Source organism: Mizuhopecten yessoensis, unplaced genomic scaffold (genome assembly GCF_002113885.1).
Source record: "Mizuhopecten yessoensis strain PY_sf001 unplaced genomic scaffold, ASM211388v2 scaffold9369, whole genome shotgun sequence".
In the NCBI taxonomy this organism is placed as follows: Eukaryota; Metazoa; Mollusca; class Bivalvia; order Pectinida; family Pectinidae; genus Mizuhopecten; species Mizuhopecten yessoensis.
In genome coordinates, this window is record NW_018408013.1 from 464,621 (window position 1) to 486,228 (window position 21,608).

Sequence of the window (21,608 nt, forward strand, 5' to 3'; positions counted from 1 at the left end):
AAATATATACATTTGTTTTTATATTACATGATCCAGCTCTGATTCTATATGTTCTTATAGATGGTAATGTATTTATTTCAGCAATACTGTTGTTGTATTTCCCTCATAATTGGTATTATCCATTGACTTGAACACTAATTGCTGTAATGTTTAGACTTGAACACTAATTGCTATGATGTATTTACTTCAACACTTATTTCTGTGATGTATTGCCTTGAACACTAATTTCTGTGATGTATTGACATGAACACTAATTACTGTGATGTACTGACTTGAACACTAATAATTGTGATGTATTGATTTAAACACCAAGTGCTGTGATGTATTGACTTTAACACTAATTGCTGTGATCTACTGACTTGAATACTTATTTCTGTGATGTTGACTTGAACACTGATTGCAGTGATGTATTTACTTGAACACTAATTGCAGTGATGTATTGATTTGAACACTTATTTCTGTGATGTATTGACATGAACACTTATTTCTGTGATGAATTGACTTGAACAATAATGACTGTAATGTATTGACTTAAACAATAATGACTGTAATGTATTGACTTAAACAATAATGACTGCAATGTATTGAATTAAACAATAATGACTCTTATGTATTCACTTGAACATCAATGGCCATTGGTGCATCGACTTGAGTACTTATTGCTGTGATGTATCGACTAACACATACTGTGGTGTAGTTTCTTGAACACTAATTGCTGTAATGCATTGACAATATGTTATCTTTGATATAGGATAACCTTTTATAGCACAACGCTCAATATCCTCGGTGTAATCCTATATTTCTGTACTCAATCGCTAAGCATCTCGTGGCAAAATGTGTCGTACTTTTTGCCATGGTTGCAATATTTCATTCAGCTAACGCTTGCGTAACACAGCGAAGCGTCTGGTTTCCACTATCGTGTGGGGGCTCGTTTTGTCTTACATTTTGTTTCGATGTCTCCTCAGTTTTCTGTTGTTTTTCTTTCGTATAGTTTTCGAGTTCCAATTGACAACATTTGTATTGCGTGTTGTTATTTGTTACTGTATTTTGAAGGCTGTGGGCTTTTTTGTACTTGTATGTTAAAGCTGTTGTATGTGTTATCCGTGTGTTGAGGCTGTCGTATGTGTTATCCGTGTGTTGAGGCTGTCGTATGTGTTATCCGTGTGTTGAGGCTGTCGTATGTGTTATCCGTGTGTTGAGGCTGTCGTATGTGTTATCCGTGTGTTGAGGCTGTCGTATGTGTTATCCGTGTGTTGAGGCTGTCGAATTGTTTTGTTCGTTTGTCGTATATTTTGTCCGTGTGTTGATGACGTGGTATATTTTGGTCTGTGTGTTGAGCTCGTGGTAAATTTTGTCCATCAGTTGAAGCTAGATTATAACTTGTCTGTGGTTTAAGCCGGTCGTATATTGTGTCTGTCAGTTGAGGTTGTCGTATGTTTTGTCTGTTTGCTGAGGCTGTGGTAAATTGTGTCCGTGTGCGTCCCTGTGTTGAGGCTGTATTAAAATATTGTTCGTGTGCGTCCCTGTGTTGAGGCTGTGGTAAATTTTGTCCGTGTGCGTCCCTGTGTTGAGGCTGTGTTAAATTTTGTCCGTGTGCGTCCTTATGTTGAGGCTGTGGTATATGTTTTGTCTGTGTGGTGAACACATGGTTTTTGTCCTTCAGATTAAGTTGAGGTTTAACTTGTCCGGATGTTGAGGGTGTGGTATATTTTTCCTTGTATTTAAACTGTGGTATATTCATTCATATTTGAGGCTAAATAATGTTTTGCAGCTGTCTTTAAAGCAGTGGTATATGTTTTGTCATGATGTGATGAGGGGTTGTGTATTTTGTTAGACAGAAAACCTTTAGGATTCAACTGGTTTGTTACTTTTATATTTTGTCCTTTTATTGTGAGTGCTGATAGGTGAACTATTTCTTTCTGGAGCAATTACCGGGGCGACTAGGGGTGTCAGCGTTATAGAGTAGTATAAGGTCTGGGACCCCTATTCCACCATAACACTTGTCTGGGGACATACCATCGACTCACCCTCAATAAGGACATCTCTATGCCGGCGACCAAGTCCTCAGGGAAATATCTAAAACCTTAAGAGTTAATCTTATTTGGGCCACATATCCTTGCGGATAAATATCATTTATATCATACAGTAAAGGTTGATGCTGTGGACATATTGGTCACGATTTTGATGATAAAAAAATATGTTGTCGATAAAATACCATAAATCATTTGTCAAACCAGTATTATAAGTCATTTTCTTAAAAAACATTAAAATCGATGAATATGACTAATCCTTTTGTGAAAACAAGTAGTGTCGGATAATGGGAATCATTTAGGAGTGTAACATAATATCGAAAGGTGTGTCGTAATAGTTTGAGAGGAAGAAATATTTGAGGAAATGTCTGTAAGCAAGGGAACTCTGTCATTTCCTGTAACTAAGGAGTTGCTTTTGGACATTGTGTCATCCCGGTGTTATCAACATCTACCAGGTCTATGATGTAGGGACAGTGTCCTAGGTCAATAACTATATAGTATTGGACGACAGGCGATCTATGTATTATTTTTGAATATTTCATACATGTGCAACTCTCTTCTAAAAACTTCTCCTGTATTGTATATGTGAACAGGCGAGTAATGGGACTGATTTTCTTTGTCGAAGGAGGGGATACTCATTCACTTAGGTATAAATTTTAAGGTTTGGTAACAATAAAACAAAACAAGCTCTATATAACCTGCATATTTACTAAACACCTATCAAGGTCGGGATCAGAATGATCCGCCGGGATTATTATAAAGGTGTCAATCAATAGTGTTTGTAAGTCTGTCAACTGTTGGTATCATATGTTGAAGAGCGATGTCAATAGACTGATGATTTAAATTGATTGAACTTAACATATTGTATATTAAGCATGACGTCACAGTTTATTTTTTAAAAGGGAGAAGGGATTTTTTTTTATTGAAAACATCGTTCAAATTGTTCACAGGGTCAGACTCAGGTAGCCAGCTCGATTATTTTGCTTCAGTACATGTACTTATCATTTTTCGTACATTTGTGATAAGTCAACAGATTACAAGGCACGTTGATGTTTTTAAATAAATCATGTTAAACAAATATCATGAAAACTGCCTACAAAACGCACAACTTGTGAAATGAAAACAGCCATCGCGTGAAAAGATTTTGCACGCACAAATAAATAGAAAAATTGAAATAATTGGATAATCACCTGGCATAATATGTGCGTTCGTTCCATACTGTTCCAACTTTTTCTCATCTTGTTCTTTATTCCACCATTATGCATGAAGAATTGACTAGTTTACTAAAACACAAACATTTGAACGTATGTGCAAAACAATCAAACATACGAATGAAAATCTAAACAAATTAAGAGATTTTTACTTGTTTTTTTATTATTAAGTTTGAAAAATAGATAAAGATTGTCAAGGGTTTTGGAATGTCTTTCTACCTTTTCTTTTTTTAAATCGTCGATTGATTGACATCATTGTTTTTAAAAGGACGATTGAGGCCGCACAGAAATCTATCAAAGGAGATATGTTTGTTAATTGACATGCATACAGCTCAATCATAAATTTCTATACTTTCGGAAATTCAATATTGATTTATTCTTATTAATTTTGAGCGTAGGGAAAGTAGGCTACTTGTAACTATAATTAATGTTATTGCACTACATCGCGGATGAATATCCGTAATGACGGAGGTGAGTGTGAATGTCAACTCTATAATTTAATCTTGCTTGTAACAAGCATTTTCATTGGCTTAACAATTTATGTTATCAACCCATAGCGTAATAAAATGACGTCGCCGTTTGTAACGTCGCTTTTGATTGGCTGATACAACGGCGTAATAATTTCTAAGAGAAAAGAGTCCATCAATAAAAGTGGATTTCCACAGGGATTGTGTATAGAAGATTAAATTATAAGGATTGACTTGAATATATTTTTTATGTTATGTAGCTATAACACTTCGCGGTTTATTTAGAGTAAATTCCGGTTTTTTGTGTTATATCTCCATAACATGAAAAATATATTCAAGTCCTTAGTCCTTAGTTAAACCACCCTGTTCTTTATTCCTTGAGTTTAAATAATGATGTTAATTTTTCGACATCTCTGCCGTTTGATGCATGTCCTTGGTGTTGATATAAAGGGAAATTGCATAAGACATTACCGATTTACAATCAACCCATAACCATGTAGCTGGAATTTATCCAAGCCCGGTTAACGTGATGAATATTAAGATTAAAGCTGTTATAGCGTAAGGTTGTAAATATGTAACAAAATGAATGGTTCCATAATCATCCTGGCCTCTTTCAGTATTTCTTTATGTGTTTCTTTATATACTTCGGACATGGATTTACATGAGTTTTTTTCACCTTTTGTACTACACGTACCAATGAGTCATAAATGTACGAAATGAGCTAATTATAAATAAATATCTACTTTGTTTGGCTTTTCCATATCAACAAACTATATATTTTAAATCAGGTACATTCTTACCTCGTAACTTTGTTATGACTATAAGAGAAACTTGTGTTGCCCCAATATTTCATTTTAACATCTATCATTAAATAGAATATGCTCCGTTAGATAAATTACCGATACACCAATGTAGTATTGGCGTTGTATATAAGTTGCAAAATAACCCCTCACAAGCCCACAGTTAGAAGTCTGATCTGACGATCATTCATACTTATACAAACATTTTCCCTTGCACGCTTTAGTTTTGTCATTTTTCCCCTATGAACAAATATTTCCATTAAGTTCAAACAATTGTGTTAACGTTTAACTTGTTTAAATAACCACGAGTAGTAAACACATGTTTCAATTAACAAACGTCTCACTTGTAGCCTTACCTATGTCGTTCTCGCTCACATGCCTATAGGGAACAAAGTAACAAGGTGCATAACGCATTTCAATACCAACAGCCTTCAGTGACATGACAACATATTTATCTTTTAATTAATCAATTTTACATTGATTATTTTTCATAAAAATGCCTCATCCCTGATCTGAACACGTGTGGTAAATCGTGCGCATGACACTGTCAGCGTGGGACTTAAGCGAGTTCTTACCGGAGGCAGTAACAGTTGTGTCGTATAGAAATCAATAATCGTCATCTGTTTTACTTACAGTTCTATCTCGTACTACTGTCACCGTCACCAATACTACACGAAACTCATGCCTCAGGTTCCAAGAAATCCCACAATGTATTCACTTATCAATAATCTATCTCCGAGATGATTGGTGGACGGTCCATCTCGCCAGTGTTCATTCGTCAGGGTTGTTGTACTCTACACCATTTTCAGCAAACACCTTTCATCCTCCCCCAACTGCCTCTCATAAAAGAAATAATATAAACACATATAACTCATGAATAATGTGTTCCATACAGTACATATATGATCGTAACCATTGACTAGCGAAGATGATATTTACCATAAAATACACATTTTAAATGTTTTGCATAATATTCTGAATTACAAATAACGAACAACTTTACAACTATACTTTGCTATTGCATAAAGGTTTTTTAATTGGTTTCCATTCCGTACTGAGTTTTTGAAGGAAGTTTCATTTTGAGGAGACTATGCCGATCTGCATCTTTAAAATAGAACTTCGATACAAGTTTCATATACCTCATATATGAAGAAAAATCTATTAATTTCAGATCAATATATTACATGCTCATGAATTCATGCGGATATTTACAATAAAAGCATGTCTGATCTACTAAGGATCTTATTTATTGTGTTTAGTGTGACGTCACGACTTCAGGTCTTATTGTTTAAACTCCGACGTCACAAAAATTGATAAAACAGTGGATCAAACACAAATACGACATCGATTATTGTCACAAATACATGACACGGTAATCACGCGTAAACAAAAGTATTAATTCGCAGTGTGCTTGATGAGCGTTAATAGGGATATCATAATTCATATGAAAACTAAGCCAAGATGACTTCTATGACGAACATATTGCTCGCCAAGACCAAGCATGTCTGATCTACTAAGGATCTGATTTATTGTGTTTAGTGTGACGTCACGACTTCAGGTCTTACTGTTTAAACTCCGACTTCACATAGAGTGATAAAACAGTGGATCAAACACAAATACGACATCGATTATTTTCACAAATACATGACACGGTAATCACGCGTAAACAAAGGTATTCATTCGCAGTGTGCTTGATGAGCGTTAATAGGGACGTCATAATTCATATGAAAACTAAGCCAAGATGACTTCTATGACGAACATATTGCTCGCCAAGACCAAACGTGTTGTTAAAGAAACCACCAAGAACATACAGTATATCAACAAAGCCACAATCTAAACTCGAAACCTAAAAACAATTGAGCAACATATGAACTAAAAAACGCTCTACATAAAGACCCTTGAAAAGGACAAGGAAAATAAGACCAGGTGTTCCGGAAGGGTAAGCGTCTTCTGCTTCATCGACAACAGTCGCCATGTAAATCTAAGTCAATACTAAGAAATGTCGAGGATGCCATGCTAATTATTTTACTTTCATAAAACAAAACAAAATCTAAATTCAATGTATTCCCCATTTCTAAATATAAAAGATAGCGCCTTCTCTTACCCTTGGCAGATGTATCAATTATCATCTCGGATAGGGTCTTATGAGTCCTCCCCTTTGGCAAGACACCATGCACGCTGTCTCTGCCCTTCTTTGTAACACGAAAGTAAATTACGTTTATGAGATCACACGCGATAAATACTTTACTATTACACTGTTTTCTCATCAACACAATGATATTTATATAATGAAGGACGGCATATGTCTTACCCTATAATAAAGGCGGCTGCTTATTTGTCTAATACAGAACTATTCTTGTTGATTGGTACTCGCAACAAAGACTCTCCTAGTTTAGTTCAAATCTTTGTTACTTCACACAACAAACCTCTATGTTAAACATGACCACCTGAATTTTTACAATCATTATTTTTTCTTTCGCCAGTAATAACATTCGAACTCTCCCCGATGCCCAACCGTAACGCATTGAGTTTACATGTCACACTTGATTTGTTACTCCAGGACANTGGCAGATGTATCAATTATCATCTCGGATAGGGTCTTATGAGTCCTTCCCTTTGGCAAGACACTATGCACGCTGTCTTTGCCCTTCTTTGTAACACGGAAGTATATTACGTTTACGAGATCACACGCGATAAATACTTAATTATTACACTGTTTACTCATCAACACAGTTATTTTTATATAATGAAGGACGACTTCTATTTTACCTTTTAATAAAGGCGGCTTCTTATTTGTCTAAAATATTGAACTATTCTTGTTGACACAACAATAAAGACTCTCCTAGTTTAGTTCAAATTGTTAAACATTTCCCACAAGCAAACTCGATGATAAAGACGACCACTTGAATTTGCACTATGATTATTTTTTCTTTCGCCAGTAGCAACAGTCAAGCCCACCCCAATCCCAAATCCTAACGCATTGAGTTTACATGTCACAGTTGATTTGTTACTCCAGGCCATGTTCTAAGTACCGGGATTTTCTAGAGAGATACGTTCTGGGGGTTTCCTGGAAGTACTAAAAAGCTGTGCGGAGAATAAACAAGAACATAAGAAGCTATCAACAAATAAGAATACTAAATGTATGTTTTATAGTTTTGATGAAGCAAAACGTAATGATTCGTTATGCTTTTATTTCTGTTAGAATGTTCTGATTTGTTGAATTTGAGGTGCCTGTACATTTGGGAACATGCAACTGTAACTGAGTACCTCTTATTTATAATCTAATGCATTTAATTAATTTACGAATCAGATACCCCTAGTGCTACAGAAGGCCAATCCTTTGTTTATATACAGACTGACATAGTAATGGTTGATGACTTGGAAACTTTTTAAAATGTTCAAAACGTTGCTTTTGTGGATCGGTGTGTGATCTTACGTTAAATGCATATTAAATTGATATTTTAGCTAGATAGCATACACTAGTTATATATCATCAACAAACACCGCTTGTGTATTTATGATTAAAAAGATTATATCTGATAGAATATCATTTTTCACCGTGCGCCAAGGAGTGACGTAAACGTGATATTCCCCGAGAACGTATACAACAACATTACAAGTGTACCAGTTTGTGAGTGGCGCTGCTAGATAAAGACAGCTCAAACCATAACATAGGTAATGTCAACACGAAATGGTTGTTGTGCTAGGAGAGTACTTCACAGATTGAGTTCTAACACTGTCAAAAGGAAGAAGGCTCGTTCAATACCTAGGCCATAACATGTCAGTAAACAAACGGTCCCCACTCTAAGATACAAAACGGAACATCTCGGAAAGCCGGATATCCCTGCGATGAGTTTGTGTCTGAAAGGGCATACTTTTAGTGCTCTGACAATGTTAAGACAGACACTCCTAGAGTGTCCATGTGCGGATTGGCAAATATATGAGCAATAGAGAAAATGTCTGACGTCGCAAATAGCATGAATTTATTTTTCAGACAGAGACACCCATAAGAGCGTGGAAGTGTGTACATCCGTTAAATATATGACTGATGCAATATCCAAACAACGAATGATTTTGTTTTTTTGAATAAAGTTTTATTTAGGCCCTATGTATGGTACACTGGCCTAGAAATGCATTTACTATATGTATTCTATAATTAACTACATGTGTTATGTGTATTTATGTTAAATATGGCGACTTGTGTTCTATATATGCATGTTACAATTGTTTCTATTCATTCTCCAGGGTTATCCCCGATGAATGTTTTATTTGCTTCGTAACTCTCGAACCAAACAACAATGACGGACAGAATTACGTCAAGGATAGAACCATGACGTCACGTTATAACCACGTGTATTGGTAATTCTTGTTCCACTTGATTCATTTGGACCATTCGGTACAAGAACGATTGAGCTCCAGCTAAAAATGGCTCCAGTTCGAGGCAGATTATGAATTTCGTTTCCGCTGTTAAAAAGCATGCATATGAAAAATGAGAGTAAATAAGTAGGCATTTAAACGTTTTAGCTGCTTAATTAACGAAAGACATTGCTGTTAGTTTGAGTTACTTTGGAGCTGACAGTTGCGTTCCTCAATTGAATACATACGACTTGTTGGTCCGCCTAGTGATGGTATGTTTATACAAAGGAAAGTTCTGACCAAGAGTAATCGGGATCGTACACAAACATGAGGTATATATATATAAAGTACAACATTAACCGATCACGTCGGGACGATATCTTGATTGTCTTCCACAGATAAAGATACAGACATCTATTTTATAAACACTCTATAGTGAGTATTACTCACACTCGACAGCAGTTTCTTCCGATTACATCCCAACTAATTCAGCAGGAAATACAAGCTTATGTAATTGTGTTCCATGAAAATGTGGCGATAGTGAATTCATAACTGGATTTTTTTTATCAGGAATAACCCTCTCAACGTTACAATAATGATATATATAAAGAATACGCACACAATTATATCCATAATTTCCAATATTTTGAGAAATTCTACGGTGCATCTTCGTATATCAACGAAGGAGTACACAAGGATGCAAAGAGTAATATGTGCAAAACAGAATTCCATTGAGATCTACTTTGTACTTTGAAATACTGTTTTATGCATAGGAGATGAAACAACTACAATGTGTTTTGTCTAGGTTAGAGTTAGTTCCCGTGTCATTCATCTCTGAATGGTCAATGTGTTTTCCTGAAAGTATCCCGGCTTATACGTTGCACTTTCTCCTTGATACGGTAGATGTGTAACTCCTGAATCCTGATCCACGCGATAAAAATAATGACAGTCAGTCCTCTGGAAGAAATATTATCATAAATAAGGACAATTTATGATGGAAATAATATTGACCCAAATAGAGCTCTACATCTAACAAGGTGTGACCTACAAATCAACAGAGTAAATCGACGTCAACAACTAGTCTATTTGTGTCTTACTTAATGGGACATTTACCTAGCAATTATTTATAACCCTTCAGCTAACTATTTTACTCCCCGTCATTAATATGTGAACCTTTAATTACCATAGAGACCAGCAGCATTACTACCATGTCAATATGACTTTGCTTAACCATCCAGTCATTACTACGCGAGCAGATTGCAAGCGTTTGTGAAGCATAAGGAAATAAATTGTAGGGAGTAATGGAGAGGTTATTATTGCAAAACATGGCTTTGTGCATGATCTGCCATGGCAGATAGAGCTAAAATGTGTCTTCGTTAAACATGCATATATCAATCAAGAATGGTTACGCCATCCTCTCGCGAGACAAAAATCTAAACGTCTCTGGAGCAGTATGACATGGGCACAAATATCAGACAATATGATGAGATGAGAGAGGTGACAGTGTAATAACAACTCTGTATCAATTTAATTAAAGTAAAAATCTTGTTACACAATGAAATAAAGTAATTTCCCTTCCTTTGTTCGCTTTTCATTGGAAATTACTTGTCAATAATGCATTTCCACTGGTGAACGGTGTCGACAATTGTGTATGGTAACGATGCCTACCTAACGATTTGTATGATGAAGGGTGTCTACATGGGAATATGCAATGTATGGTGATGGATCTCGAATTTTTTATATATAGTAAGAGTGTCGACAATTTCGTAAATCAAAGGGTGTTGACATTTTTGTATATTACAGGGCATTGACAGTGTATGTCGAAGGGATGTTGACAAGTTTGTATCCCAGAGAATATCAACGTTGTTTTATGATAAAGACCATCGATAATGTTGTTTAGTGAAGGTTGTCGCAGAATATGATAATATTGAAGTCCATTTCCCAGACCACAAACTATTTTGTTAAGTAGTGCTACATTGTGGCGTAGGTTGATCACTCTATAGAACGTGTGGACTGGTAGACGTACATGGTTGAAGGATATGATTGTATGAGACACGTTTCAATAGTACCATCTAACTCGAATGCGTAAGCATAAAGTTTGGTTTAAGTTTGTTTAACGTCTTATTAACAGCTAAGTTCATTTAAAAAGACTTGTCTCCATGTGTGTAGTGTATGCGTGCTTGCGTGTGTGCATGCATGAGACAGGGTATGTTGATGTGCTTGCCACCTTGCGAAAGCGCGGATCTGATGCCGACTTTAGGGTGCTATCTCACTGAAATTCAATGCCGAAGGCACCAAGCAAAGCATTCCGCCCGGTCACATTATACTAAGGTATATACACATTCCACTCATATACGGTTATATATGCAAGAGAAGCAAAACAATCATGAATGAAGTGTATAGCTCAAATATTACAATTGTCAGAATTAACCGTTTTATATCTAGTGATGTTCCCACGTTTCCTTCACTCCATACTTTATCCCTTCTACTCATTTTCCTGTCTTTTCCTCGTCTGCTGGATAACCGAACTACTCGGTAGTGAAGCGGACATAAAACCCATCAACCAATTAATCAATTCATCGTTTCCTTCAGAGCATTCAATGTTTTAGATCACTTATGTTTACCGTAGCGTATTTTCATGTAAAGCATCAATCGCGACAGTAAGCGTCACGCGAATTATTAATACAAAACATATAACATATAAACACACACAAAATAAATGCCAAAACGGAAGGAAAGCAACATAAAAAGTCGGCAGGTCAACAACTACAATGTATCTACTTGGGCAGGTCCTTGCATAAGACATGGACATCTCATTTCGATAGCTCCCAGGTCATAATTCAATACATAACATTTTCTTTATCGGAGATTGACGCAACTCGAGCACATGTAGAAACCAGATAGGTACCAAGACACATCGATGGTAATATTTCGGAACAGTTTGTAAGGAAGGAAAAGATTTGTGGTATCTTAACGTTAAAAACACAAGGTCTTTAGGAATTCAGTTTTTAGAAAACAAATGTTAACTTTATGTCATCCTTTTTGTCACATAGTTTGGTAATGAGGTGATTCGTACTGTCGTCATCTTGGAAAACGTTAGAGAATTTGGTAAAGAGGTGAACGTTCCTGTCTTACAGTAGTATAGGAAAACGTTATAGAATGTGGTAAAGAGGTGAATGTTCCCGTCTTACAGTAGTATAGGTAAACGTTATAGAATGTGGTAAAGAGGTGAATGTTTCCGTATTACAGTAGTATAGGAAAACGTTATAGAATGTGGTAAAGAGGTAAATGTTCCCGTCTTACAGTAGTATAGGTAAATGTTATAGAATGTGGTAAAGAGGTGAATGTTCCCGTCTTACAGTAGTATAAGTAAACGTTATAGAATGTGGTAAAGAGGTGAATGTTCCCGTCTTACAGTAGTATAGGAAAACGTTATAGAATGTGGTAAAGAGGTGAATGTTCCCGTCTTACAGTAGTATTGGTAAATGTTATAGGATGTGGTAAATAGGTGAATGTTCCCGTCTTACAGTAGTATTGGTAAATGTTATAGGATGTGGTAAAGAGGTGAATGTTCCCGTCTTACAGTAGTATTGGTAAATGTTATAGGATGTGGTAAAGAGGTGAATGTTCCCGTCTTACAGTAGTATAGGTAAACGTTATAGAATGTGGTAAATAGGTGAATGTTTCCGTCTTACAGTAGTATAGAAAACATTATAGAATGTGGTAAAGAGGTGAATGTTCCTGTCTTACAGTAGTATAGGAAAACATTATAGAATGTGGTAAAGAGGTGAATGTTCCTGTCTTACAGTAGTATTGGTAAATGTTGTATAATTTTGTAAATGCTCTATTGACAATATTAAGTATGGTGGTTAGACTTCTTCTCGACTGTTCACATTCCAATATGAAGAAACACTGCCCCTATTTCGCCGACTTGATTTAATTTTCATATGAGGCTGAACACATTGAAAAACTTATCCAGCTTTTATGCGCGTGTAAATCTTTTATTTGTCGATATTTTGCCCTACTTTTGTCGACTTTAGTTGTGGGGTAGGTTATCTATTTCACATTTCGATATTGTTTTTGTGTTTGAAAATGTACAACATTCATTTATTCATATTTTACTCTTGTTTAAATAATTTCTAGTTCGATTTCAGATTTTATTTATATTTCAGTTTTATCCTATTGTTTTCGTTTCGACATTGACTTCGATCTGCAGATTAGATATTTGTTTTTCTATTCTTGCAGAATCATTTTCGCAACAAATAGTATTGAAAATCAATAAATCTGTACGTTTTTTATAAACATATTATCAAAACATTTTTTATTCAACCCTTTCATCCAACAACTTTTTTAATAAAAGCATGAATATTTTCGCAAAAATGCTGAGTTACAAAATATAAAATGGATGACCTATTAGAATAGGATCAAACTTATACCAGTACTAAATTGACTTCAGCATTTGCAGTATCATATATTACCAGACACCTAAATACAAAAAATGGAAAATAGGATTCAAACCCAAGTAAATTGTTATAATATAGAAATGAAAACGAATTATCCGTGCCCCTAAGTCCCTTTTTTACAATGCTAAACCACACGTAGTATGCGATATATATAGGCGACAGATTTGTAAAAGGAACGATGGTAAAGAATTACCCGTTAAACGTACGTGACAAACGGTTATGTGACCCGGGTTAGCCAGTCGACTAATTGGTCACTACATGAAGTATGAACGCCTGGCCCCATACTCATTCCCAGCCGGTTGTTTCCCTAGAACAAGCCTCGAGTCGATCTGACAATTCCTGACTCTCAACCAGCGTCTTATTCTTATCGACCATGAAAGACGGTTTTAGAAACTAGCGCTCAAAGCATTCCCTAACCTGCTGTATTTCTGTGACCGTGTCTGAGGTCTCTGCCTTAACACTTGTACTGTGTTCTCCTGCACCAAGGATCAGGATTTAGACAACGATATGTCTTCACACAACCATGACCTAATTGACTTTGACAATTTTAGAAACTTCACAACAATGTGCCTGCATCCCCACATACTATTTTCTCCAAGCTGGCTGCCTACAGGGTTCAAATACAGCTCTTCCTTGACTAGTTTTGTATGTTGATTACCTTGTTTTACGTTTTACTCGGCCCGAGAGCTTGTTTGACATTTAATGACAAGCTCAATTACGTGGTGATCACCAGCAACAAGACAGAGTGGCAAGACAAGAAGGGCGCAACATTACAAAGGCCAACACTAGCTCTAATTAATCGGTATCATCTAACACAGAGCGCGCCGTCAATTACCGTGCTTAGGAGAAAAAGGCCTCATGCATAAGAAATGTCTTGTGTGAGACCTTAAAAAATCTTGATAGACAGCTAGTCTGCAACAAAACCCTTTATTTTTCTTCAAATAGAAACAAACAAATAAAATAAGCATTATTAAGATATATACATGTATAAATAAGTTTATTCTTATAAAGGCAATGACATCAATGACATAAATATCAATTGGAGACACATTCTACACAAATTATTTTCATTTCAAGGCGCAGAATGTGGCATTTCAATAAGCCTTGTAAGATGTGTTTTTTTTTTTTTATAAAATCCTAACACTTTTTTTAATAAGATCACATGCTGATTGAAATATGTTTATTGGTACAATGTAAGTGTATCCATATATCAATCTTAACGCCTGGCCATACTAGTATGACTTTTGACACCTTTCGTGACTTCGAAGACAATCGAATGATTTTCTACAAAAATCAATATATTAATAACCCATAGCCGCGGTACCGACATATAGATCGGTAATAATACAGAGATTGATCGTTAATTATATATATCAAGCTGTTATTATCATTAGGCATCATGGTTTCATAGTTGATCAGGGAGTTAATTAGTCTGATTATAGTCTATAGGTACAAGAGGCGTGGTGTCTGATAATCAAGATAAGACGTTTCCGCTGCTTAAAACATCCTTACTGTCTGCTTGGTATATAGGTACATCTCAGGATATCATGTTCACGTCACAGTGGTTATGTTGGAGTGTACCTCAGGATTAGAAGTCGACGTCTTTGCTGGTACGGTTAGATCTACTTGATTTCCGGTTGACGTCTCTACCGGTATGTTAAGGTGAACGTCAAAATTTCCAGTTGACGTCCTTACCGACACATTAAGGTGAACGTAAAGACTTCCGGTCGACATTTCTACCTGTACGTTTAGGTGACAGCAAAGCTTTCGTGTTTATGTCTCTACCTGTACGTTAAGGTGAAAGTAAAGATTTCCAGTCGACGTCTCTACCGATATATGTAGGTGAACGTAAAGATTTCCGGTCGACGTCTCTACCGGTACGTGTAGGTGAATGTAAAGATTTCCGGTCGACGTCTCTACCGGTACATGAAGGTGAATGTAAAGATTTCCGGTCGACGTCTCTACCGGTACGTGTAGGTAAACGTAAAGACTTCCGGTTGACGTCTCTACCTGTACGTGTAGGTGAACGTAAAGAATTCCGGACGACGTTTATACCGGTACATGTAGGTGAACGTAAATATTTCCGGTTGACGTCTCTCCCTGTACATGTATGTGAACGTAAAGATTCCCGGTTGACGTCTCTACCGTTACATGTAGGTGAACGTAACGATTTCCGGTCGACGTCTCTATTGGTACATGTATGTAAACGTAAAGACTTCCGGTTGACGTCTCTACCGTTATATGTAGGTGAACGTAAAGATTTCCGGTCGACGTCTCTACCGACACGTAATAGTGAACGGAAAAACTTTCGGTCGACATTTCTACCTGCACGTTTAGATGACAGCAAAGCTTTCGTGTTTACGTCTCTACCTGTACGTTTAGGTGAAAGTCAAGATTTCCGGATGAAGTCTCTACCTGTACGTGTAGGTGAACGTAAATATTTCCGGTCGACGTCTCTACCGGTACATGTAGGTGAACGTAAAGATTTCTGGTCGACGTCTTTACCTGTACATGTAGATGAACGTAATTATTTCCGGTCGACGTCTCTATCTGTACGCGTAGGTGAACATAAAGATTTCCGGTTGACGTCTCTACCGGTACATGTAGGTGAACGTAAAGATTTCTTGTCGACGTCTTTACCGGTACATGTAGGTGAACGTAAAGATTTCTGGTTGACGTCTCTACCGGTACGTGTAGGTGAACGTAAAGATTTCCGGTGGAAGTCTCTACCGGTACGTGTAGGTAAACGTAAAGATTTCCGGTTGACGTCTCTACCGGTACATGTAGGTGAACGTAAAGATTTCCGGTTGACGTCTCTACCGGTACATGTAGATAAACGTAAAGATTTCCGGTTGACGTCTTTACCTGTACGTGTAGGTAAACGTAAAGATTTCCGGTTGACGTCTATACCTGTACGTGTAGGCGAACGTAAAGATTTCCGGTCGACGTCTCTACCGTTATATGTAGGTGAACGTAAAGATTTCCGGTTGACGTCTTTACCTGTACGTGTAGGTAAACGTAAAGATTTCCGGTTGACGTCTCTACCGGTACATGTAGGTGAACGTAAAGATTTCCGGTCGATATCTCTACCGTAACATGTAGGTGAACGTAAAGATTTCCGGTAGACGTCTCTACCGTTATATTTAGGTGAACGTAAAAATTTCCGGTCAACGTCTCTATCGGTACATGTAGGTGAACGTAAAGATTTCCGGTTGACGTCTCTACCGGTACATGTAGGTGAACGTAAATTTTTCCGGTTGACGTCTCTACCTGTACTTGTATGTGAACGTACAGATTTCCGGTTGACGTCTCTATCGTTATATGTAGGTGAACGTATAGATTTCCGGTCGACGTCTCTACCGGTACATGTAGGTGAATGTAAAGATTTCCGGTCGACGTCTCTACCTGTACGTCTAGGTGGACGTAAAGATTTCCGGACGACGTTTATACCGGTACATGTAGGTGAACGTAAATATTTCCGGTTGACGTCTCTACCTGTACTTGTATGTGAACGTAAAGATTTCCGGTTGACGTCTCTACCGTTAGGTGTAGGTGAACGTAACGATTTCCGGTCGACGTCTCTACCTGTACATGTAGGTAAACGTAAAGATTTCCGGTCGACGTCTCTACCTGTACATGTAGGTAAACGTAAAAATGTCAAATCGACGTCTCTACCTGTACCCGTTATATATAGGTGATCGTAATGACTTACGGTCGACATTTCTACCTGTACGTTTAGGTGAAAGTAAAGCTTTCGTCTTTACGTATTTACCTTTGCGTTTGGGTGAACTTAAAGATTTCCGAATGACATTTTTAATTATACGTTTATGTATTTCTCAGGATTCTGATCGACGTCTTTGCTGGTTCGTTTAGATGAACAACAGTGGAAAAGTGTTGATTTTGTCGAAGAAGATTCATATCGTATGTTAATGTAGTTAAATGTTATATTTTTTCGAGGTATACAAATCTGGTAGTTGTTGAAGTAGATTCATCATGTACTTGTTGAAGGATATTAAGATTGTAATCATTGAAGTAGAATGATGTTGTTATTGTTGTGGAGATGATGATGAAAAGTGACATGAAGATGATGATAATAATGATGCGAATAATGACATGATGATGATGATTATAATGATGTGATGATGAGTGGCATTTGATGAATGATGATAAGTGTACATATAATTGTAAATGACGATGATAATTGTTGACAGTAATGATGATGATGATGATGATGAAGATTATATATATTATATAATTGTCAATCATGATGAATGGCATTTTTATCATCATATATGATGATGCTGATAATGATTTGTTGATTGTAAGATTTTATGTATGTAAAAAATAGATAAAAATTAAATAAATAAATGTTGTTATTGTTTAAGAAATTCAATAATATATCAATGTTGTGATTGTTGAGGTTCATCGTTGTTTTAATTTGTGAGGTAAAACAACGTTGATATTATTAAAGTAGGAAATGTGGTACTTAGGTTATTGTCGTATTTTGTCGATGTAGTCTCCAATGATCCTTGGACCGAAGCATTCGATCATGTTTTTGATTGTTTTAATGTGCACTCGTAAAACATGTAAATAATGAATTTGTAGATTGAGAAAAAAGAATATAATTTTGATAGCTTACATTAACTTTTTTAGTTGGCTGACGGTGTATAATATCTTTTCTGAGGGGGCTGTTTCATTTTACTAATAAAAGTATCAACCTGTATATCATTGAACTAGCTGATCACAAATGTTTCGAAGGACATGCATCATTTATCTTTGCTTTCAAAACAAGAACACGGATCATACAATCAAATATTAAAGAAAAAAATACTGGGTCTGAATCTCCAGATCTCTTGTCGTAGCATGTTTATATAATATCATATACATGGAAGAATTATTGTGTAATGCTGCGACAGTAGGCGCGTTCGTTAGCAATTAAGAGCGATTTTGATTGGTTTTTAGCTAATCTTACTTACTGTGGTGCTGAAGCTTAGATTCTTCAAGTGCTAATTTAATAAGTCAACTCATTAATGATACGCGAGAAACAAAATGTCGCCATAGGTCAAGCTTGCAATTGTTGCAATACTTTAGAGAACAAAACTCAAGAAATTTGCAAAATCGCTATTTCTTAATGTTCTTTCAAAATATGGATATATTTTAAGTGGAATATACTTTGGAAGATAAACTGTCTGTCCTGGATTAGGTAGATGTGAGTCAGCTGCTGTAACTGTGTGTTCTATACTTGTGGTTATTCCTTAGACGACAGATAAATGTCAGGCGACAAACTTGTGACTTAACGCTCTCAAGCTCTGGATAATAGCAAGTTTTACCTTCACCCAAGTAAGGATAAATCGCTATTCAGGGGACATATATCTTCTGTTGGTAACGTTAATCGCTTGAGCCCGCCAATACCAAAGGAATATATTTATTTGATTTTTACTGCAGATATCTTATACAAACAATTCCTAAACATATGTATTGAAGCGTTCGGCAGTCATTCAAAACCTATTATGAAGCTGTAGGTGTACTTCAGTCGATCAATCTTTACTATTTTATCTAAATTCATTAAGTAAATATACATATTGAAATTATATCAAATGCCAACAAGAGGCAATAACGATGCCAACTTTCTTACGTGAAATATATATATACATTAGATCACCTTGCAATATAAAAGTATTCATACTGAAAAGGTATACGTTTAAGCGATAGTTTTAGCGCCTTTTGAGCTGTCCTTTATGTTTGTGCTAATTAAAGCTGCTTTTGTATTTAGTTTTATATTGCACATATTGAAAGCGCCAATTCATCAATACGCTTATCTGTAAAAATGTGATACTACGCTAAAATAATTACTCTTGCAGTAATCTTAGTGAATTACGTAACCCCATAACAAAGTAAAGTGTTTGAACAGAACCTTGTTTAGGTTGTACGTGTTAAGGCTGCATGGGTAGGTCTAACCTTTCTTACTGTCTATAACGTATTTTACGTCTATAGGAATAAACAACATACCTCCTTGTTTCACCTTTATCTTCTACGTGCAGCTATTGTTTCAAAGAAAATAATCCTGAGGGACTATTTGACGCCTTACACAACCTGTTCTGTGAGGAAAACTGTCAGATCAATTAACTATTTAAATCCCTAAGAGGATGTGTATGTAGCGACTATAGACTGCTGTACACTACTGTTCAGTTATTCATGACTGCAAAGGAAAGTATGTGTATTTTTGGAACAGTTTGATGCGAATTGCATCTGATACCAGTACAACACTTACATTAAATATTCAGCCCCTTCGGCGATCACTGGTACGTTACGTCATCATGACTTTAGCTGAATGAAAAATCATTGCAATTCAAAGAGTATACCTGAACGATTTAAAACCTCTGGGAAACACACTCTGTCGGAATGCATGCGTAAATAAAGTTCGATATAACCAGAATATCACCCGAAAAAACGTTAAATCGTAAGTGAGGGATCTTTGTTGTTTTGTTTCAAAGAGATTGTTAATCAACATGAATCTTAAATAATCACACAGCACGAGTGTGTGTTCGGTACGTCAGTGGTGAACTGACATCCGGGCAATTCTCAAGTCAAATTATCTGTATCCGGGATCATCTGTGGGTAAAAAAAAATTGAAGCCTATCGTAAATATTTCGTTGGTAAATATTTAACAGGTCGCACCATTTATTTCCCTAAATTAAATACTATAGAACCGTTTCCTTAACCAACAACTACGCCTTCCTGCAAACACAACAGCATTCATCCTGCACAGTTACATACGCTGTGACTTCCTTAAATCAATTACATACGGCATGATTACCTTAAAAAAGGTTACCCAACAAAATTAGTAGTGATGTTAAGACTAAAAGCCAGAAAAATACATTTTCTTGCAAGAACAAATGTAATTCCCTAACAAGAACTATACTATGATTATTAGACAAAAACAAGTGCTATACCACTCTTAGAACTTGACAGTCTGTGAATACCGGCCAATAACATCTACGACTACACAAGAACAGCAATGATTCTCTTCCATTTAGCCCTACGGCTTACTAGTTAAATAATATGCACTTGTCAACCTGTTGGGTGCGCGACACTGAAGTTCAAAGTTGAAAAATATCTATTGATATTACCTTGCACGTGCCTGACCCCTGTGAGGGGTCACCATATAAAAAGGCGTACCCAAGCCTTGACACACGCTTTTTTGTCAGTCAGGGTGCGTGACAGACATTAAGCCAGAAGGGAAGGATATCTTGCGGGTCTCGCGTCCGCGATTTGCATTTGCTTGGTAAAAGTAACTGCAATTTGAAATTATTTTATTGATACCTTTCCTTCGCTCCGCGAATTTCATGTGTTTACATTTCGTTATCAGCTGTTTTGTGAAATTTGAGTTATGCGTCGTAAGCAGGCTCGCGGTAAACGGTTGCCTTTGTCAGTAACTTTCGATGCTGATAATTGTGATTCTGACAATGACCTCTCTCTCCATCCAGGAGAAACAGAGGCAGAGGGGTGTGACGATTTCTTTCCGGAACCCCTTCCGAATTTAAATTCGGGCCTAAGCGACTTTGTCGCTTGTGCAAGTGATAATGACTCTGCACAGCCGCAGTCACCGAACGTTGTTCGGAACGACAAACATAGCGGCGTCGGAGGCGATGCCTCGACTATTCTTTTGCCCCGTGGGGGTAGGAAACGTCCTGTCGGTACTGAGGCTGCCGCTGACAGCGAGTTTCAACTCATGACGAAAGGTATGAGGGCTCTGGAGGAGCAGTTAGCAGACGTTAAGCGTGACCGGGCGAGTTCCGGTACAGGAAACCGAACAACTGGTGGGTATGATATTCATCATATTGATAATGATTATGTTGTTGACAGTTTTGACTCAGATTTTTTGAGTATGACAGACCCGCTGGGTCTTCAAAATAAAGATCAATCTTCAGTTGATTTAGATGATATATACTCTGATATTTTACCCACAGAGGAAGGTCATATGGAGGATTTGTTTGCCATCCCTGACTATGTTTATGGTGACGTAAAGTTGGGCCCTAGTGTTCATGAGGGACTCGCCAAGCTTGTAAATACTGCTTGTAGGAAAACTTCGGACGTTTCTAAAATGGCAGAAAAGTACCCTATACCGGCAAATTGTGCCGACTTGACCGTCCCACGATGCAACCCTGAGATTTAGGGTAAACTTGGTAAGCCTTTACAGGCAAGAGATTTTCAGCTTAAAGAGGCCCAGAAATCTGTGTCTGACGACCTCCATGAAGTTGATTCCTAGTTCCTAGTTCCT

General features: G+C 36.8%; 1 protein-coding gene across 2 annotated transcripts in view; it reads left to right on the forward strand.

The window, feature by feature from the left end:
• The first annotated feature begins 20,517 nt into the window (after positions 1 to 20,517).
• The window catches only part of LOC110457901, a 4,170-nt gene continuing 3,079 nt past the window's right edge, over positions 20,518 to 21,608 (forward strand). For both annotated transcript variants that reach the window (XM_021509357.1, XM_021509358.1), the window contains exon 1: positions 20,518 to 21,147. In XM_021509357.1, the coding sequence (XP_021365032.1) occupies positions 20,718 to 21,147 (430 nt within the window). In that variant the 5' untranslated portion in view covers positions 20,518 to 20,717. The remainder of the gene's footprint in view (positions 21,148 to 21,608) is intronic.